The 17,093-nt window shown below is 48.3% G+C and overlaps 1 protein-coding gene across 4 annotated transcripts in view; it reads right to left on the bottom strand.

The window, feature by feature from the left end:
• MDGA1 (MAM domain containing glycosylphosphatidylinositol anchor 1) overlaps positions 1 to 17,093 on the bottom strand; it is a 156,150-nt gene that overhangs the window by 84,360 nt on the left and 54,697 nt on the right. For 3 of the 4 annotated variants that reach the window (XM_063328698.1, XM_063328697.1, XM_063328699.1), the window contains 4 exons: positions 12,800 to 12,996; positions 9,823 to 9,955; positions 3,889 to 4,158; positions 3,158 to 3,487 (listed from right to left, as the gene is read on the bottom strand). In XM_063328698.1, coding sequence (XP_063184768.1) covers positions 3,158 to 3,487; positions 3,889 to 4,158; positions 9,823 to 9,955; positions 12,800 to 12,996 — 930 coding nt within the window. The remainder of the gene's footprint in view (positions 1 to 3,157; positions 3,488 to 3,888; positions 4,159 to 9,822; positions 9,956 to 12,799; positions 12,997 to 17,093) is intronic. The other variant, XM_063328701.1, reaches the window with a different exon arrangement.

The following is a 17,093-nucleotide window of genomic DNA, read 5'->3' as shown; positions in this document are numbered from 1 at the left end:
CACTGCCCATGTAAGTCATCCTACATGGTCTGGAGCCACAGGGTGTCAAGGAAGATCCAACAATGTATCCCAATGCCAATGGCAAATACTAGCTGTATCGGGACATTTTCCCAGCTCCCACTCCACTGGTTCCAAAATGCTGCCCAGCAGCAGGGCTAACACAGAGGAACCCAAAGGCAAAAGCCTCTTTGATCTGCTTCTCTGCTTGTGATAAGTGAATTTCCCAAATGGAACTGCAGTCTTTTGGCCAAGAAATAGAAATCGTATCTGCCAAGGTATCTTGTTCCCTTTTCCAGGTCAGACTGAAACTAAGACTTCAAGGATTAGTGCTTGTAGATTGCATCTCCATCTTTATCAGATATCCAGGATCCCTGTTCACTTCTAAACCACAGCAAGGAGCCAGCTCTGTTACATGCCTTTGCTTTCTTTACATTGAGATTCCCAGTGCACTAGTAATCTCTGGCTTGCTCGAGCAAGAGATGGGTCCCAGCACAGATCACTTCTGGCATGCCTTCCAGGCCAGGCTTCTCCTCGGCAGAACTGCTACCGAGCTGGGGCTAGAGCTGGCGGCACAGCAATGCTCAAGAAATATCCAGCTATCAACTGACAAGCAAAACTTTGCTGATAAACAAAGCTCAAAAGAAACCCAATGACAGCAGCTAAAGGGTGCAGAAGCGTTGGTGGGAAGAGGTTTGTTGTTCACGTCCCCAACTCCACCAAGAACCGAGGAAGGGGATGTTGGTGCTAAACCCCATGTAATATTGGCATTTTATTTGTATTAGGCCTCAGAGTTAACAGTTCAACTGAGGTAAATAGGGCCATAATCATTTTCTGAAAGTTCCTCTTTCAGCCCTTCCTGTTGACAGTGGCGACACTTGGATTGACACTTCCATAACTGTAAGAGCCACGTACTTTATTTCCATTTAAATCAAAGTTTAGAACTACAGAGGCTGTAACAAGATGGCGTGACCAATGTTAGCTCAATTCAACTCCAGCAAAGGAGAGTGTGCTACAGTAATTGCACACGTTCCAGCCCACAGCTGCTTTAAGAGCAAATTTAGGATGGCTTCAGCCCAGTCTCCCTCTGCAGTGACCTCCCTACGCAACACGGAGGACACATTTTCAATTTGCAGATCTCCTGTGGGCTGGGGAATCTCATCACACCCTGTCCCGCACAGCGCGAAGGGACGACAGCAACTCTCGGCACCCAGCACCGCCAGCAGCTGCTCACTCGGTGAGAGGCAATTTTCTCCATGGGGAAAATCTGTAAATTGTATTTGAAGATTTTTTATTTTTTTTTTTTAAATGAAAGCTGTCTTCTCAGGGCTGCTCAGTGGAGGCAGCCACCTTGGCGAGCTCAGGCTTTGCTCAGCAGGGAAACATGGAGTCACCGCTATAGCCCTCCTGCTCTGATTCCGTGGTCTGGGGAAAACTCGCTGGGTTTTCATACAGGAACCATATGTCAGAGGAGGCTCATGTCTGTTCACGGGGATGCCGCACGCTGGACAGCCTCAGCTGCTGCATGAAGAGCTGCTCCAGAGGGGATGGCCGTTTTCATTCCCTGGGTCACAAAGTGGTCCTGGTGGCCGAGGGTGCCAGAGAGAGGCGTCAAAATGCCCCAGGCTGCCCTCCTGTCCTTCCCCATCAGCGGCATCCACATGAGCCTGTGGGGCTCACCCTCCAGGCCACAGCACAGGGCAACCTGCCACTGCAGACACCTCCTTTGAAGGAGCAGCCGGCTGGCACCTGGACCGACACCTGCACCAACAGACACCGCCCAGCCTTTTGGCGGGATCATCCAGGGTCTCCCAGCCCTTGTCTGCTTCCTCCCCTTGCAGTCTTAAACACAAATGCATTCTGCCATCTAGTGATCTTGGGCAAAAAGGATTGCTCTTGGCGGCAGCAGTCACATAAGGTCAGGAGAGATGGCTCTGCACCAGGACTGGGGGGTTCCCCAGGTTTTATTCCCTGCTGGTACAATGGGGATGGTGTCTGCTGGTACAGAAAGAGTCCTACTTGCCAGGGCTGCCAGCAGAAGGGAAGCACCGCCCTTTGGTGCTTAGTAGGCCCATGGCATGGTCAGGGCTTGGCCTTCAGACTGCTAAGGAGCACTGGGCACAGTCCCATTGGGAGCAGTCTGGCCCCAGCACTGCTGCTAGGAGACAGGGTCTTCCCAAAGCATCAAAAGCAGTCACACCACCTTTTGCTGGGGAGCTGAAGCAAGCAATGTCCAGAATCAAGACTGGGATCAGCCTGACCAATGGATCCAGCACAACCAGGGACTGAGAAGAAACTTTCCATGAAGGTTCTGGACAAAATCTGTGGGCAGCTGGCCCCCTCAGGAGTCCTCATAAGATTCACAGACCAATGCTGCTTTGTGCCGTACCCTCAAGGTCCTGGAAAGGCAGGAAGATGACATGGATGTAACAGAGAGCAGAGCTGGACCCACCGCTTCCCCAGAAGCAAAAAGGCAGCCCTGAGACCCTGTATTTCTGTCACCAAGGTGACTGACAAACACACTTTCCGATTAGTCATGTCCTCACCAAGCCATGGGGTGAAGCTTTGACCCTGATTTTAAAGCGGGGAGGCATTTAGAAGACTTGGACTCCTACAGAGAGTGCCCAAGACAAATTGCAATTGCAATCCAGTAAACATTAAAGCTCTTCACACAATTTGCTATGACAGATGATACCAATCTCCTAGCCACAGCTTTGAAGAAAGGGACGTTCCTCACAAGCAATGCCAAAGAGAGGAAAAAGCAGCTTTCTTTCTCCTTTACTCCCTTCTAAGCAAAGGAATGCTTGAAATTGGGTGAAACACCACCCCTTCTTTCTTCCTTCACAATTTGGAGGCTTCTTGGAGCAACCACACTAAACCTGTCTCTGTAGCTTTCACTGGACTGCACTTTGGACTTTTTCATAGGGAAAAAACATAAAGGAAGATCTGCTTGGTGCACAACACATCTGGCAGAGGATCTCTGTCTATTACCCATCTCCAGTCTCAGCCAAATCCTTGCCTGAGGATGTGATACTTTTTCCCACTGGGATTCAAGACACTCATGTGAGGTCCTTCAAAAAAGACAGAGGGATGGTGGTGGGGAGCAGCTAGTGAAGCCCACCACTCTCCTGAGGTCCCCAGCTGCCACAGAAAGGCTCACCTGTCTCTGAGGAGATGTTCACCTCCACACTGAGGTCAGGAATGGGTGCTCCCTGGAAGGTGGCCACGCATAGGTAGGTGCCGTAGTCACTGAACCTCAGGTCAATAATCTCCAAGCTGCAGGTCACAGGTGGGAGCTCGGGGTCATTCCTGGTGATGAGCAACCGGTCTGAGAACCTGGCTGGTTTCCCGTTCTTGTACCAGGAATAGACAACCTTCTCCTGGGGGACAGCATCCACATGGCACGAAAGCTTCAAGTCCTGCCCTAACTGGATGGTCTCGCTCTCTTTGATCACATCAGGGGTGATTTGGAATGTGGCATTCTTCATGGCTGGAATGAATACAAGTGCAAAACTGGTTAGGGACAGCAAAGTGTCTTGCATGGGATAGGACAATAGCTCTTTGCTCCTCAGGAAGGCAACATCTCCATGCAAAATCTGCCTCAAGACCTCCTCCAGTTATTTTCCCACAATAGATCCCCAGGGCCTCACATCTCGCAGTCTGGGATCATTCTCTAGCCGAGGAAAGTGCTGCAGCCCAGGATGAGGCTGCAAGCAGTGCTAGCATGGCGGGCTGCTCTGGGAGCAAAGAAGCTTGCACAACAGCTTCTTCAAAATATTCGTCTCTGCTAAGTACCATATTCACCCTCAGCTGAACAAAAACAGCCAGGAGGAGTGCAAATCTAGCCTCTCCACCCTGAAAACCCATCCTCTGAGAAAGAGAGCAACTTACACCGCACCAGCAGGTTCACTGTCTTCTTTGCTGGGTTCCCCACGTTGTTGATGGCCGTGCAATTGTAGTAGCCCGAGTCTTCCACACGGATCCTCCAGATAGTGAGGTTGCCTCCTTGCACGAGGCTGTTGGGAGGCATTGGGCCAGGAGAGTGAGACCAAACCACCTCTGGCTGCGGGTCACCACCCGTCAGAGAGCACTGCATAGTGATGTTGTCACCAGGGTTGACCACCAGTGTCTCATTGACAGACAGCTTCAGAGCAGGTGGGGCTGGAAGAGTACAAAGAGGAACACTTCAGAGCTTGAAAAAGACCCACCACCCACTTCCCTGTGCACAGCTTCATACTTTTTGGGATTTGTTCTTGAAGATATGAGGAGACCTTACAGTGGCCTACCAGTATCTTAAGGGGGTATCTATCAGTATCTACAAGAAAGCTGGTGAGGGACTTTTTAGGGTGTCGGGTAATGGTAGGACTACAGGGAATGGATTAATACTAGAGATGGGACGATTCAGACTGGACTTTAGGAAGAAGTTCTTCACCATGAGGGTGGTGAGACACTGGAACAGGTTGCCCAGAGAGGTGGTGGAAGCCCCATCCATGAAGGTGTTCAAGGCCAGGCTGGATGGGGCTCTGGGCAACCTGATCTAGTGGGAGGTGTCCCTGCCCATGGCAGGGGGGTTGAAACTAGATGATCTTTAAGGTCCCTTCCAACCCTAACAATTCTATGATTCTATGAGTAGGGAGAGCTAGAGGGATGCATGAATTCATTACAAATACAAGCTGTTTGTGAACTTAAAGCATTATCATTACCATGTCTTTGAGTTAGAGCACCTTGCTCTGTCATGGCTAGGAATCACTGCAGGCAAGACCTTACACTGCCCCAGAATGGAGGTCATACCTAAAACACTTCACCACTAGTGCTTACGGCTGGGGCACAAGCTAGGTATGACTTAGCAGTGTTTAGTGCAGGTTCCCTAGACTTAGGACTCAGGTCAGAAAAAAAGCCTGATGAAGTCCCTTTGCCCAGGTCGGAGCAGCAACCAAACAAAAGTTGGCATTGGAACACCCAAGACTAGAGGCCTCCTGACTCCTGATGCAAACAACTGCAGCAAGGCAGAAGGGCAATGGAAAGCTTCTGCGTCCCTGCATTACGTACACTGCACCCAACCCACTCCCCTGCAGACACCACAGTGCCTTCTGTTCTCCCTATATATAACTCCTCTGACTCTAGACAGGCCCTGCAGAAGAATCACTGAAGAAAAAGTGCAACTGGTAGCTCTTACTAGAGCACCTGTATCTCCTTTGCTGCAACGCTATTGTACGAATCGCGGTTAGTCTGCTTATGTCTCGGACAGAAGCAGCACACTGGACTAAGCCCTGAGAAAGAAAGGAAAAAAAAAAACAAAACCAAAGGCAGGAGAACAAGAGATATGTTGTCATAAAGCATGGCAAGTTGCAACCATGGACTGAGCTTAGCATCTCAGGACCCAATCAAAAGCATGCTGGGAAGCTCACGGATGTCAGTGTTTGCTGGCTGGTTCTCACAATCTCAAGGGAAGGTCAGGCAAAACACCAGGTGCATGCTCAGTCACAGCCTGCTCCTCCTGCCTGACCACCAGAGCTCCACCCTGATGGAGAGGCGAAGGAGCAAGGACAGACTTAGAGGACCGTGCTTGAACCCAACAGCTGTTTGTGTTTGAGGACACTTGGCATAAAACCACTCCTCCCATACAGAGTTGCCATCCCAAGAAGGAGTTTTGGGGAAGGTCTACCATTAAAAAAAGGACCTCAGCTATCCCATAATATGCCTCTCCATCTCTCACACCCAACCAGATGTCTTTGAGAGGCAAAGCCTTTGCCTGGCAGTTGGCCCTTCCAGCTCAGAGCCTGACACAGAGGACCAGGACCTCTCTGCACCATAACAGATCATGAACGGCAGCTCTGCACCCGCTCTTAATCTCCTTCACCTCCACGGGTGTCAAATACGCTTCTCCATAGACTGGGGAGCTATTGACCAGGTCACAGGGATTGTCTTTCATGCACAACTGAACAACTGGGACTGATTCAAAATGTCTAGACAACTTCTCCTTTGAATACCCTAGTACCTGTTTTGGTTTATTTTACTTGCGCACCCTTCTCACTACATCCCCCTCCACGAACTGATCAAAAAACCCCTTCCCTTTATATTCTCTATTTCATCCCACGAAAAGCCTTTTAAAAGCCCTTGTCAGCACCACCACTGGCTCCATCCAGACAGAGCTGAGAACGCAGCAGTCCCCAGCACAGAGACGGGGAGTATGTTTTAAGTAACAGCCATAATAATGCAAAATAAGACATTGTTCCATATTCATGAAGCCTGATTTAACAGCATCATTATTTCTGCCTCTTCTCTCCCTGGACCCTGCGTTAATGAGCTGTGCTGGATTTGTGTTGGATCTCTGAATTACAGCCCATACAAACACGGCGAGGAGGACTGCTCTCCCCTCAGCGCTGGCGCCATCATTTAGCAGCGAAACAACTGCCATGCTGGGATATTGCTTTGGTGCACTGAATCAAATGTCCTCTCCCTGGCCACGGGGCATGCTATTTCTGCCAGAGGTGGCCAGCTGTGCCTAAGGAAGAAGGTGGCTCCTCTGGCACCCGCGCTGGTCATTTTGAGGCCAGTGGTTGGAGTCCTTGAATTTTGGGAGGCCACAGCCTGCACTCAGAGCCTTTGACAGGTCTCTTTGCTGGAGTCTTGGAAAGATTGTGCAAGGGTTAATGCGTGCTAATCGGCAAAGGAAGGATTTGTATGTCCTCTCCAAGCTCCAGGTGCTGTCATGAGGGTCACTGAAGCCCAGGAATGCAATAGCTCAACTCCCGGTGGTCAGGCAGGACACATTCCTGTCACTTACAGGCTGTCAGATGAGCGTAGCTGATACCAAGTACCTGTTCCTGCCCTCTGACATTGAACTGGTCCCATGTTCACACGACACAGACAAGCTGGCAGATGCAGCATCTTGCCTGGGAATCTCCATCTGTCATAGCCAGAGAAAGGCTGAGACCAGCTTGTACCCAGAAAGAAGATGTCAGCATTGGGGAGCACAAACCAGAGGTCCTGCAGGCTCTGGTTAAGAGTTTGGGATCTTGAGGTGTTTGATGTGCACATATCTGCACAACAATCACCTCGGCCAGCAGTGTCACGTTCCGGGCAAGGCAACGCGGCGGGGGAAAAAGCGAGATGCTGGTGGAAGCACTGCCTCAGGGCAGGTTGCGTGTGCGTGCACGCAAGAGGGAAGGCAGGGAAACTGCGAAGCTGCCACCCGCACAGCTCCAGGCAGCGAGTTCCCACGATGTGCCCCAAAACAGAGCCCCGGCTGTGGCAGCCTGCGCGGGCTCCCACTCCCACTCCTGTCAGCCGACAGGGGTTAACAGTCTGCAGACATTGTTATGCAGGAGATGAATCTCATTTATTTGTAACCTGTGGCAATTCCTTTTGTTCTTGGCTCAGAAACCTGCTGGCGGAGTCTGCCGAGCAGCAAGGGGACCATTAAAAACAAAGAGTCGCTTTCAATTCCCTTTGAAGTCCAATTTGCTGCAGTAAAACTGCAGGAGAATTAACCAGCTGGGCTGCTTAATTTTGCAGAAATTGAGGAAGGGGAAAACGTCAGCCTGACCCTGCTGGAGCAGGTGGTGACAGCCGGGTGGTGAGCTGGTCCTGTGGCTCTGCAGACCCAACCTGCTGGTCTAGAGCCATACAACAGCAGCAGGACAGAGGAGGAACAGGGGAAACCTCCTTCCCATTAATGCTACAGACTGAGAACCCATCCCCTGCTGCAAGGGCGAAGCTGCTGACGCAGAGCTGGGCAGGAGCACATCTCCTTGCTGGAGACTATGACCTGCCCAAAGGCCACTACCAGAGGAGCCAAAGTGAACCAGCTGAGGAACAACAAATGAACTGGGAAGAGAAGATTCCCTTGGCCTGACATCACCTGACCCACCAATTCCCCTCAAGGTCTGTAGTAGCTGGGTCTATAAATATTGAAGAGACCTATTCCCATGCACCTCAGCACCCTTTGGGCCCTCCTTGGTTGCAAAGGCGAAGGCATCCTGAGTGAAGCTGCTCAGGATTCTGGGCACAGCCAAGGCTACGGAGGTTGCTAAAGCACAAGCGTAAGAGGGAAAGAAAAGACCTATACAAAAAAGGAGAGAATTAAAGATTTTTCTTTAAATATTTTCTCATCTATGCACAATGCTACCTACCAGGCAAGTAAGCCAGATAACACGAGTATATTTAACATGAAATATTATTTAACACAAACCCTGCTCACAGCACAATGCCAGCTTCATTTTCACCTCCAGCTTTTAATGCAATTTTCTAGGAACACGTTTTCCATGGCCCCTTTGAGCTTGTGGTGTCAGGCTCCACTGTAACCATTTATAAATATGCATCTATAGCTAAACAACAAGAAAAAAGAACTAGATGTATGTGCTACATGGACCAAATTCAGAGCTGAAGTTGGTGTAAATTCAGCCGTATCATGGCTTCTGATCCGGCTATGACCTGAAAATACATTTTCCCTGTTCACCCAGTAAAGGGGCTGGACCGAAATGAAGGGTAGTTTACCTGTGCTTGGGCTGGCAGGGGGGAGCGGACATGAAGAGAAATTTGATTTTCTAACTCTTCAAAGATAAAGACACAACAGGGAAGAAGAGCTGTATGAAATCCCTTTCTTCATCATGAGCACAAGGTAAATTTTTAAAGGGAATATTCCAGCATTTGCTACAGTCTCATCCTGAGATAAACTCAGGCAGTGGTGTGAGTTGCTCAAGACATGTTCAGAGATCTTACTATATAGAGAATATTTTCTTCTGACGTTAGCTATAGTTCACTTTCTTAAGCTCGTTATTTTTCTTCTTTCCACATAAAATGATGCAACTATTGCTCAGCACCTTGGGCTCAAGTCAGATCAATAAACATAATTTATACAGTATCAACAATACCCCATCAACAGTTGGCAACATCAAAAGAGTTCTGTTTCCACTGCACAAAGATGACACAAGGGATACAAACTGCTTTGTGTTACATTAGAGAGGTGAATAATTCAAACAACTACAATGCCTTTCTTTCTGATCATGGAATACTCCAGGGCTGGAAGCAATTTCCTGACATTTACTTATTATTTGAAAATTTTCAACACATGTGCGGGCTTTGTGGGTGGGAGGTTTTTGTGGGTGCGGGGTTTTGGGGGGGTTTGGGGTTAGGGTTTTTTTTGTTTGTTTTTTTTTCCTTAATGGACAGGTTGCAATCAGGTCCTTGCAAGTATTTGGTACATGATACTCCGTTATCAGTCAGTTATGGCAGGTCAAGCAAGAGGCACCAAACTGATTCTGTTCGCAACTGGAGGTGCACTCACGCGCTGCCAGTATGAATAAAAATTTATTTATAGGGAAGGCACCGGAGATATTTGCTTTCCACAAATGTCGGCACCAGCGGTGCCCGTCAGCTGGGAGGTGCTGAGAGCACAGCCTGGCAAACCAGGCCAGAGTCACACACGAATGAATTATTCGTAAGAACTGCTGCAGCATCTGCCCGGCTCTAGACTGTGGCGAATCTATTTTTAAAGTCACTTAGAATTATAAATAAATAAGACAGTGTCTGGATTAAAAACTACATAGTGCCTCAACACCTACACGTAGTCTGCTTTAATGATCTCATGGCAGGCCTGGCCAAGGCAGCGGCTACACACAGAGCGACATGAAATTAGAGCACCCCTGGCCACAAAACTGCTGCGTGAAGGATTTGCAATCCCAGCAGCCGTGTATGTGGACGTGAGGTGCTGGAGGCCCTGGACCGGGGCCACTCTCTGCGTGTCACCCTCTTGGAGGGGTAATGGCTGTTTAGACGGTGAGAGGTTGGAGGGCTGCGGGGACCCTCTGCGTCCTCTCTTACCTGTGGTGTTTGTGAGCTGGAAGGTGATGGATTTGTCAGGAATGCTGCAGACGTTGCGGACGGACACCTGGCACGTGTAGCTGGCATAATCCTGGGGCCGCAGGTTCTTCAGCTTCAGGACTTTGGTTTCACCCTGGGAGTTGGGAAAAAAGTGGGGGGGGGAAAACCCAGAGGTGTCCAAAGCACAGCTCATCACTGCAAGTCCATAACCTGTCCCAAAGTTTACAGATTACCAGCAGCTCCCAACAAAAACTCAGGGAACTGTGCAGACTCCACACCCCCCTAGCTATGTATAAAGCAGACACAAAATGTTTGCAGCAGTAACTCCACCTCCAGGATTTCTCAAAACACGCAGCAACTGACTGACATTTAACCTGAAAGCACTGCCGAAAAGGTCTAAGCATAATTTCTCATCGACTGTTGTCAGAATCATCTTGTGGAATCTGAAAAAACCTTAAACATCCCAGAACAGACCTTGAGATCTTACACCAAGATGTTGGTAGGAACCCAAGGGACGTCAGTGGGGTCTCAACATTACAAAACCAAATTAAATCAGAGCAGATTCAGACATTAATGCTGGCCTAAATATAACAAGTTCAACAGTTATGCTGTAAAAATTTGCAGTACAGGGGAAAAAAAGATTATTCAGAGAAACACTCAAAGAACCTCCCAAAACTTTCCGATGTCTCTTCTCCAGATTCTAATCTCTTTTATGCTGGTGTAAATCCAGAGTGACTGCACAGACTTTGATAGCCTTTTCTCATACTATGGTAAGAAACAAACCAACAAAAATCACTCCCTGGTACTCCATTAGTTACTGGCTTGTTACAGAAACAGAATCAAGTTGTTAAATTAACAATAGATGCGTCCTGCAGGTTTTTATTTATGGAATGTGGAAAGCTCTGAGATGCATCCTGTGGTTTGTACACCCTGCAACTCATATGTCTTCCCACGACAGCTTGTCACTGTTGTTCTCCTTGCGTTTGTCTAAATCTCTTTTGGAGAAACCATTCCACAATTGCCTGCAAACGTGAGAAGGTGTCAGCATGACAAATCCTCTTGAGGACAACCTCAAGGGACTGGACGATGAGCTCAGGCATGCTAATGTGCAGAGAACAAAGATCTGAACTAAGTAAATTAGAAAGATAAATACCTAGGAGACAAATAACCCTATGAAAGTCCTGTCCCCAGAGATTTGTTGCTATGCCACACAAATAATGGCATTTACAATGTGCACGTCAAATACTTACTTACGGGGTCATATGTATCCTGTTTATTGATTAGTAAATGTTGGGTAAACGTGTATAAACCTTAAACGTAAATAACTTTTAAAAAGCTTAAACAGGAAAGTCTTCACCTCCTTTTTAATGTAGAAGCCTACCCAAACCTGACACTGATACCAGTTGTTCTCTAAGACAATATTATAAAGTCCTGCAAAGAGTGCTTTGTTAAACGTAGTGCCTTTGAGCTCCAGCAAGATATTCCCCTACCAATAGCGTGGCAGAATTGTGTTTTTGTTAACTTCAACTCTTACCAACCCAAACTCAGAGGTTTATTCTGGTACCAAGGAGAGGACCATAAGGGCATACATACCTGTGTGAGCACAGCAGTCCTAACACCCTCTCTCAAAGCTGGGAATGACCCGTCATGGTGGGAACATTACCTGATGGGTCATTTCCAATGCTGGGTCATTTACACGTTAATACTGCAACACAGTGAAATCCTGCCAGACGCCTTACTTAGCTGAAGAAAATATCTCAAGTCCTAAGACATCCTCTCATTAAGCAATGTCTCCTGTTAATTACACCGAGCTTAGTGAAAGCTGGAAGAGCCCATGGTGGCTTCCTCTAAGGCCAGGGATGTCCTGGTTGGATGCCACAAAGCACTGGACTAGATAAAGCTCTCTTCAGGGCCCAACAGCATTTCTGCAAATCTGCCGCTAACCTGCGGCTCTCTCCTCATCCCCCTGAACGTTTCCATTTGGCTGCCCGTTTCCGTGACCGACAGAGATGGCGTGTTTCAATAAAATATGAACACGACTACATTAACTGAAAGGTTGCCTGAAGCATGGCTCAGAAATCCAGCTTGGCCGGGAGGCACTCAGGGCCCAGCTTTGGGAGAGCGAGGAGGGGCGTGGGATGAAACGGGTGCCTTGGGGAGCAGCCCCTTTCAGCCCTCCCTTCCCACCCATCACAGCCTCGTGCTGCCGAACAGCCTTGCTGGAAGCGCTGGGGCTGCTTTGCATCTAAAGGACACTCAGAGCCAGAGCTCAGTTTAGGATAACATGCCCAGAGTGCCCTGGCAAAAGAAAAATTCCCCTCCATCTCCCACCACGTTGGTGGGCTAAAAACTGTGAAGAAAGTGGCGTTCAGAGAAGCAAGTCCAGCACAGGCAAACAGGAGAAGCAGAAAGAATGTGGATACCCTGTCACAGGACAACAGTCAGAAAGTGTGTAGGCAGTTGGGCTGCCTCTGTTGCTTATGGCCATTAGGAAAAGCTCTTCATGATTTGCTTCATGAAACCCACAGCAATTCCTGCCATTCACTCACACTGCTAAACAGGAAGCATTTCCCCTGATTTAAGGAGCTTGGGCACTCAATTAAGAAAAAAAAAATCAGTAATGGGAGATACAGCAGACCCAATCTTGGGATTGTTTGCTTGGATTTTCGTCTCACCATCCAACAGCCATGTAACCTCATTAGGGGAGCTGTGACCTGCTCTCAGGGACAGTGACAAAATGGGGAAGCAACTTGTAGGTTGTCATACTCCATCCTGTTGCTCTGCTCCTCTTTTCCCCCTGGAACCTGCACACAGAAGTAGGCTCTACCGGGCCTTTTGGAGACAGTGCTCCTTGCAGTGGCCACCACAGTCTCCCCAGCATTGTAGTCTACACAGGAAAAGAAACACCATCCACTACAGAGTGCCCTGCATCACCAAGACAGTCAACACAAGCTGTTGGAGTTTTGTTTTTTTTCACCTGTGTGTAGAGGGGTTCATAGATGTCCACACCATTGTCCTGACTATGGGAAAGCGTCTCAGCTCCCCGTTTCCAGATGAAGCGAGCTGGTGGGTTGGAGTTGACTGTGCAGCGGAGGAAGACAGTCTTCTCCTGGTAGAAGCTGCCACGTACATCGCTGATGGTCTGGTGAACGGTGAGAACAGGTTCATCTAGATCTGGAAGGAAGGTAAGGAGTGCCGCAGCAGTTGTTAGTGAAGCTTGGTCTGCATGTACAGCCTGCAGAGCAGATGATGCTCCAGGCGCCACAGAGGAGAGGGGAAGCTCCCACACCTTTGGCTGATGACAACTGCTGAATTAAGAGCTGATCTGAGGGCAGGTAACACAAACAATACCTAAAGGGAACAGACAGGAGAAGCAAAAATTCTCCCGCTCACCACACAACCTTCAGAGAATAGAAAGCATCTTCTGGTTTGCAGGTCTCTTGTGGCCCTCGAGCAAACTGCCTGCCTGCCACATGCCTCTCAGACCAGTGGGCTGCTTCACCTTCCCCAGTGACACCCCACACCACAAATCACTGCTCTTTACTTCAGTGAGAGGCCAGAAGGATCCCAGGAAGCTCTGCTCCATCATCGTTTCTTCTGCTCCCACTTTCCAAATCCCTCCTGACATCACGGGGTTAAGCCCTCGGTCTGAGATGCCCACACAAAGGACATGGCAAACCTTCAAGTCAAGGGGCTAGCATAGAAGCCAGGACAAGATCAAGGAGCTGAGATGGAGAGTCATCTCCTAGATAGAAGCAAGTCTCGTAGGGTGCCATGGGAACATGAGATGCAAAACACTGTGAAAGATATGCACAATTTCTCTCTCTTCCTATTAAAATATCCTCTGTATTTTCTTCTTTTCAAGGTCTGTAAGGACTCTCCCTCTTCAGCCACTTCCACTCACTGCATCCCTATCACTCACCCATAAACTGATCAGATTCATCTCTGTTTTCTCCCTTTATGAAATGCTCCTTAAGAAAATGCTCCTTCCAATTCTCTCACCATACTCTCTCACCATACCTGCACCAGACATGCAGCTGTCACGACTGGATCCATGGGTACCAGTCACTTCACTTGCAAGGACACAAGCACTAGCCCTGCAGCGACCATACTTCCTCTATCCACCCAGGCCACGCTGCTCCCCAGGGAATGCCTTCCTGCTAAAAAAGGAATCATTTTTATGGGCTTTTGCACCAGACACCAATGTTTGAACATCAAGGAACCATGGGGAAAACCTCAGAGGGGTTCTCCTCCCAGAACCACTTTGAGACTGATTATGATTAAATGTAAAGATCCCATTTGACAAGATGGGACCAACTGGCCCTTGCCCTTAAGCATCTCTTATAAGGCACCTGTTGAGCTCAGATGAAGCAATTCTGTGTTTTCAGCAGCCTTATGACCCCACCTTCAACTGCAAGGAAACTGCTGCCAGCACTGTCTTCTGCACATATGAGCAGAGATGAAAAGTACACATGCTCATTACCTCCTGCACCTAATTTTCATGGTATTTTATTTTAAAGATATTTGCAAGTTTGGAAATCTGACTCACAATAAGGAAGGGGGAAGCAGGGATGAGTTTCTGCTAACGTGTCATCCAAACAACGCACGTTCTCCGCTAAATCACAAGTGTCAGCTTGTGGATTTGCATATTTTAATGAGCTGTATGCTTGGTAGACAGCAACTGTAATGGGACCCGGGATTTGTCGGCTTGACCACACCATAGCTCAGAGATATGAGTCAAGCCATTAGCAGAACAATGACAAGGCACACAAAAATCCCCAAAAAACCAAACCCAAGGCTGAAGAAAAACAGGTAGAGAAAAAATGGCTCCTCTCCATACAGTGCTGTCTCCATGTGGCCACAGCGTGACTGAATTTTACACCAAATTTTCTTGGACCAGGACCTTGGGCACAGCCTCTCCTCTTTCCCCCTTCTTTGCCCTTAATCCTCCTTTATTTGTTCACGCTTTACACAAGTAACTCTGTAGCTACTATACTTCTAAGGCTCCATTTCTCAGCGGGATGCATGGCAAAACACTTCCCTTACTGATCAAGGAAGATGCTCACCATTCAGGTCTCCTGGCTCCCAGCTACTCCCCACACAGAAAACAACATCTTCCTTTCAGTTGCTAAACTTTTCCTCCCTCGAATCTTCCAGCCTTCTTTCATAGCAGCCAGCTCTAAGTCTAGCCCTCCTGAGAAAAGCTAAAATAAGACCTACGACGATATGTATATGCTTGATGTACAAGTAACGCCACCGATGTCAGGGAGCTGCACAAATGATAAATTTGGCCCAAGGCTGCTCATGGAGATGATCACATGGGATGTTTCACGCGCAATATAAGCTTGTAAACATCCATTCTTTCTTTTTCTTTATTTTCCCTCTCTCCCACATGGAAATACTCCAAACAGCATCTGCAGCTCTGCCAGTATCTAAACAATACTTTAAAGCCTCATTTGATGCCTACTTGAGGCAAAGGAATAACTTGCTACACGGATTAGTGTTTCCAGTTTAATATCCTCTTGGCAGCAGTGGTGCTCTCCACACAACCTTGCTGTCTAATACTAAAAGTATGAGTGAGGACTAGCACTAGCTGTCAAGGTCACTAAGGTTCACATGAAGGTGATTACTTACCTCCAACTACAAATTGGAATGCGGGGAAAGAAGGGGTTTGTTTTCAAATTCTGGTTCATTCAGCTGAAGGTTGCTTGGGTGAGCGTTCAACAAAAACTGTGGCTTTTCCTATGTGTTCCCTTGTACCTACTGCAAATACTGGCAGAAAATAGTCTCTCCTCCCCAAAAAACAAGTGAGCAGAACAGAGGTGCGTTACCAAGTCCATCTGCAGAGTAGATGTTAGTATGAGAAAGCCCTTGGCCACCCCATTAGCCCCATAGTTCTACAGGTCAGAGCTGCATGAGGGACCACGGGACACTACATCACTCTAGCTCCAGCCTGCACCCCAGAAGTAAAGGGAGCACCCTCAGGGCATAAAGAGATTCATGCCACAGTGCTGTTCCTAGAGACACAGGCCCTGGCAATGTGTCCTATTGAGGCTTGAGAAAAGCAAGTCCCCTTTGAAATGGAGAGTTGCCATATGCCTCCACCACACACAGCAGAAGAAATGGGCAGAGAAGCCAAGCAGATCTAGGTGGACGTCAGAACTCCTTCAAACAAAGCTATGCAAGGCCTGTGAAGAAATCTCCATCCTGTCCAAAGTGGCTGCTGATGAAGCAATCTATTTTCCCAGTCTGTGGGATGGTGCCTACCCAATACAGGGTAGGGCAAGGAAGAAACAGAGACGGGAGCTGCTCCAAGCCATATAATACAACTGCAGATCATGAACCTACCAAACCCTAAGGATGTTCAAGTCTACAGCATACTTTGTGAGGGTCACATCATTGTAGGGCTGGACAGTAGGACTAAAAGTAAGCAGCCAGGCACCAGTAGCTGTCAGCAAAGCCCTGCCCGACTCCAGACAGGTACTGGGGTTTTGAAACCTGGAGGTTGCTCCATTGACAGATAACCACGGTGCGCCTCAGCACAGAAGACTGTCTGGCTAGGAGTGTGGGAACAGGTGGTGACAGATTCAGGAAGAGTTCAAGTTGCTTTATCACACTTTACATCTTTTAAGCATCAACCTCTTGCTGGTTAAGGTCTTCTCAGAAGATATGAGTGAGGAGAGGGATTTGGTGTTTTTTGGATTGGAGAAAACTGGAATAGTGGATAGCCAAGGACAACGAGGAGAATCTTCCCCAAGAGAGCAAATCTCTTGAAGAGTTGTCTAGACCTTAAATCTTGGATTCCTCCCATATGGAGATTATGGCATAAGCTTCATTTCCCTCCCTTTTGGCCACAGCATCCCCAAAATAAACAACCTTAAGCCAGCATGAGAAATATTCAAAACTTGGGGCCCAAGGTGGAGAACCACTAACAGCATCTCCAGGACACAAGAACCATTGTGGTGGACATTGCAACCAGCTAGAGAAACATCAAGTCACTGAAACCAAGGGGTCCTCACAGATTCCTTCATGTTCACTCCTTCACAGCTCAGCCTCCTCATGTGCATCCCAGAGTCTTTTGCTCTGTTTCCACCATGCCGCAGAGGCAGCGATGCTGGGGGCAGGGCACTCGTTTCAGGAATGCCCCAAGCATCTGAGGCACTACCAGTTTCAAGAAGCACTGGTTTGCTTCAAGCATTGCCACCTTCAAAGCGAAGACAAAGAAAGCGGAAGCCATCTACAACGCTACGCTCCAGACAAGTGCTAGGGAC

Source organism: Chroicocephalus ridibundus, chromosome 3 (assembly GCF_963924245.1).
Source record: "Chroicocephalus ridibundus chromosome 3, bChrRid1.1, whole genome shotgun sequence".
Lineage (NCBI taxonomy): Eukaryota > Metazoa > Chordata > Aves > Charadriiformes > Laridae > Chroicocephalus > Chroicocephalus ridibundus.
This window is presented reverse-complemented; position numbering and strand designations above follow the sequence as displayed.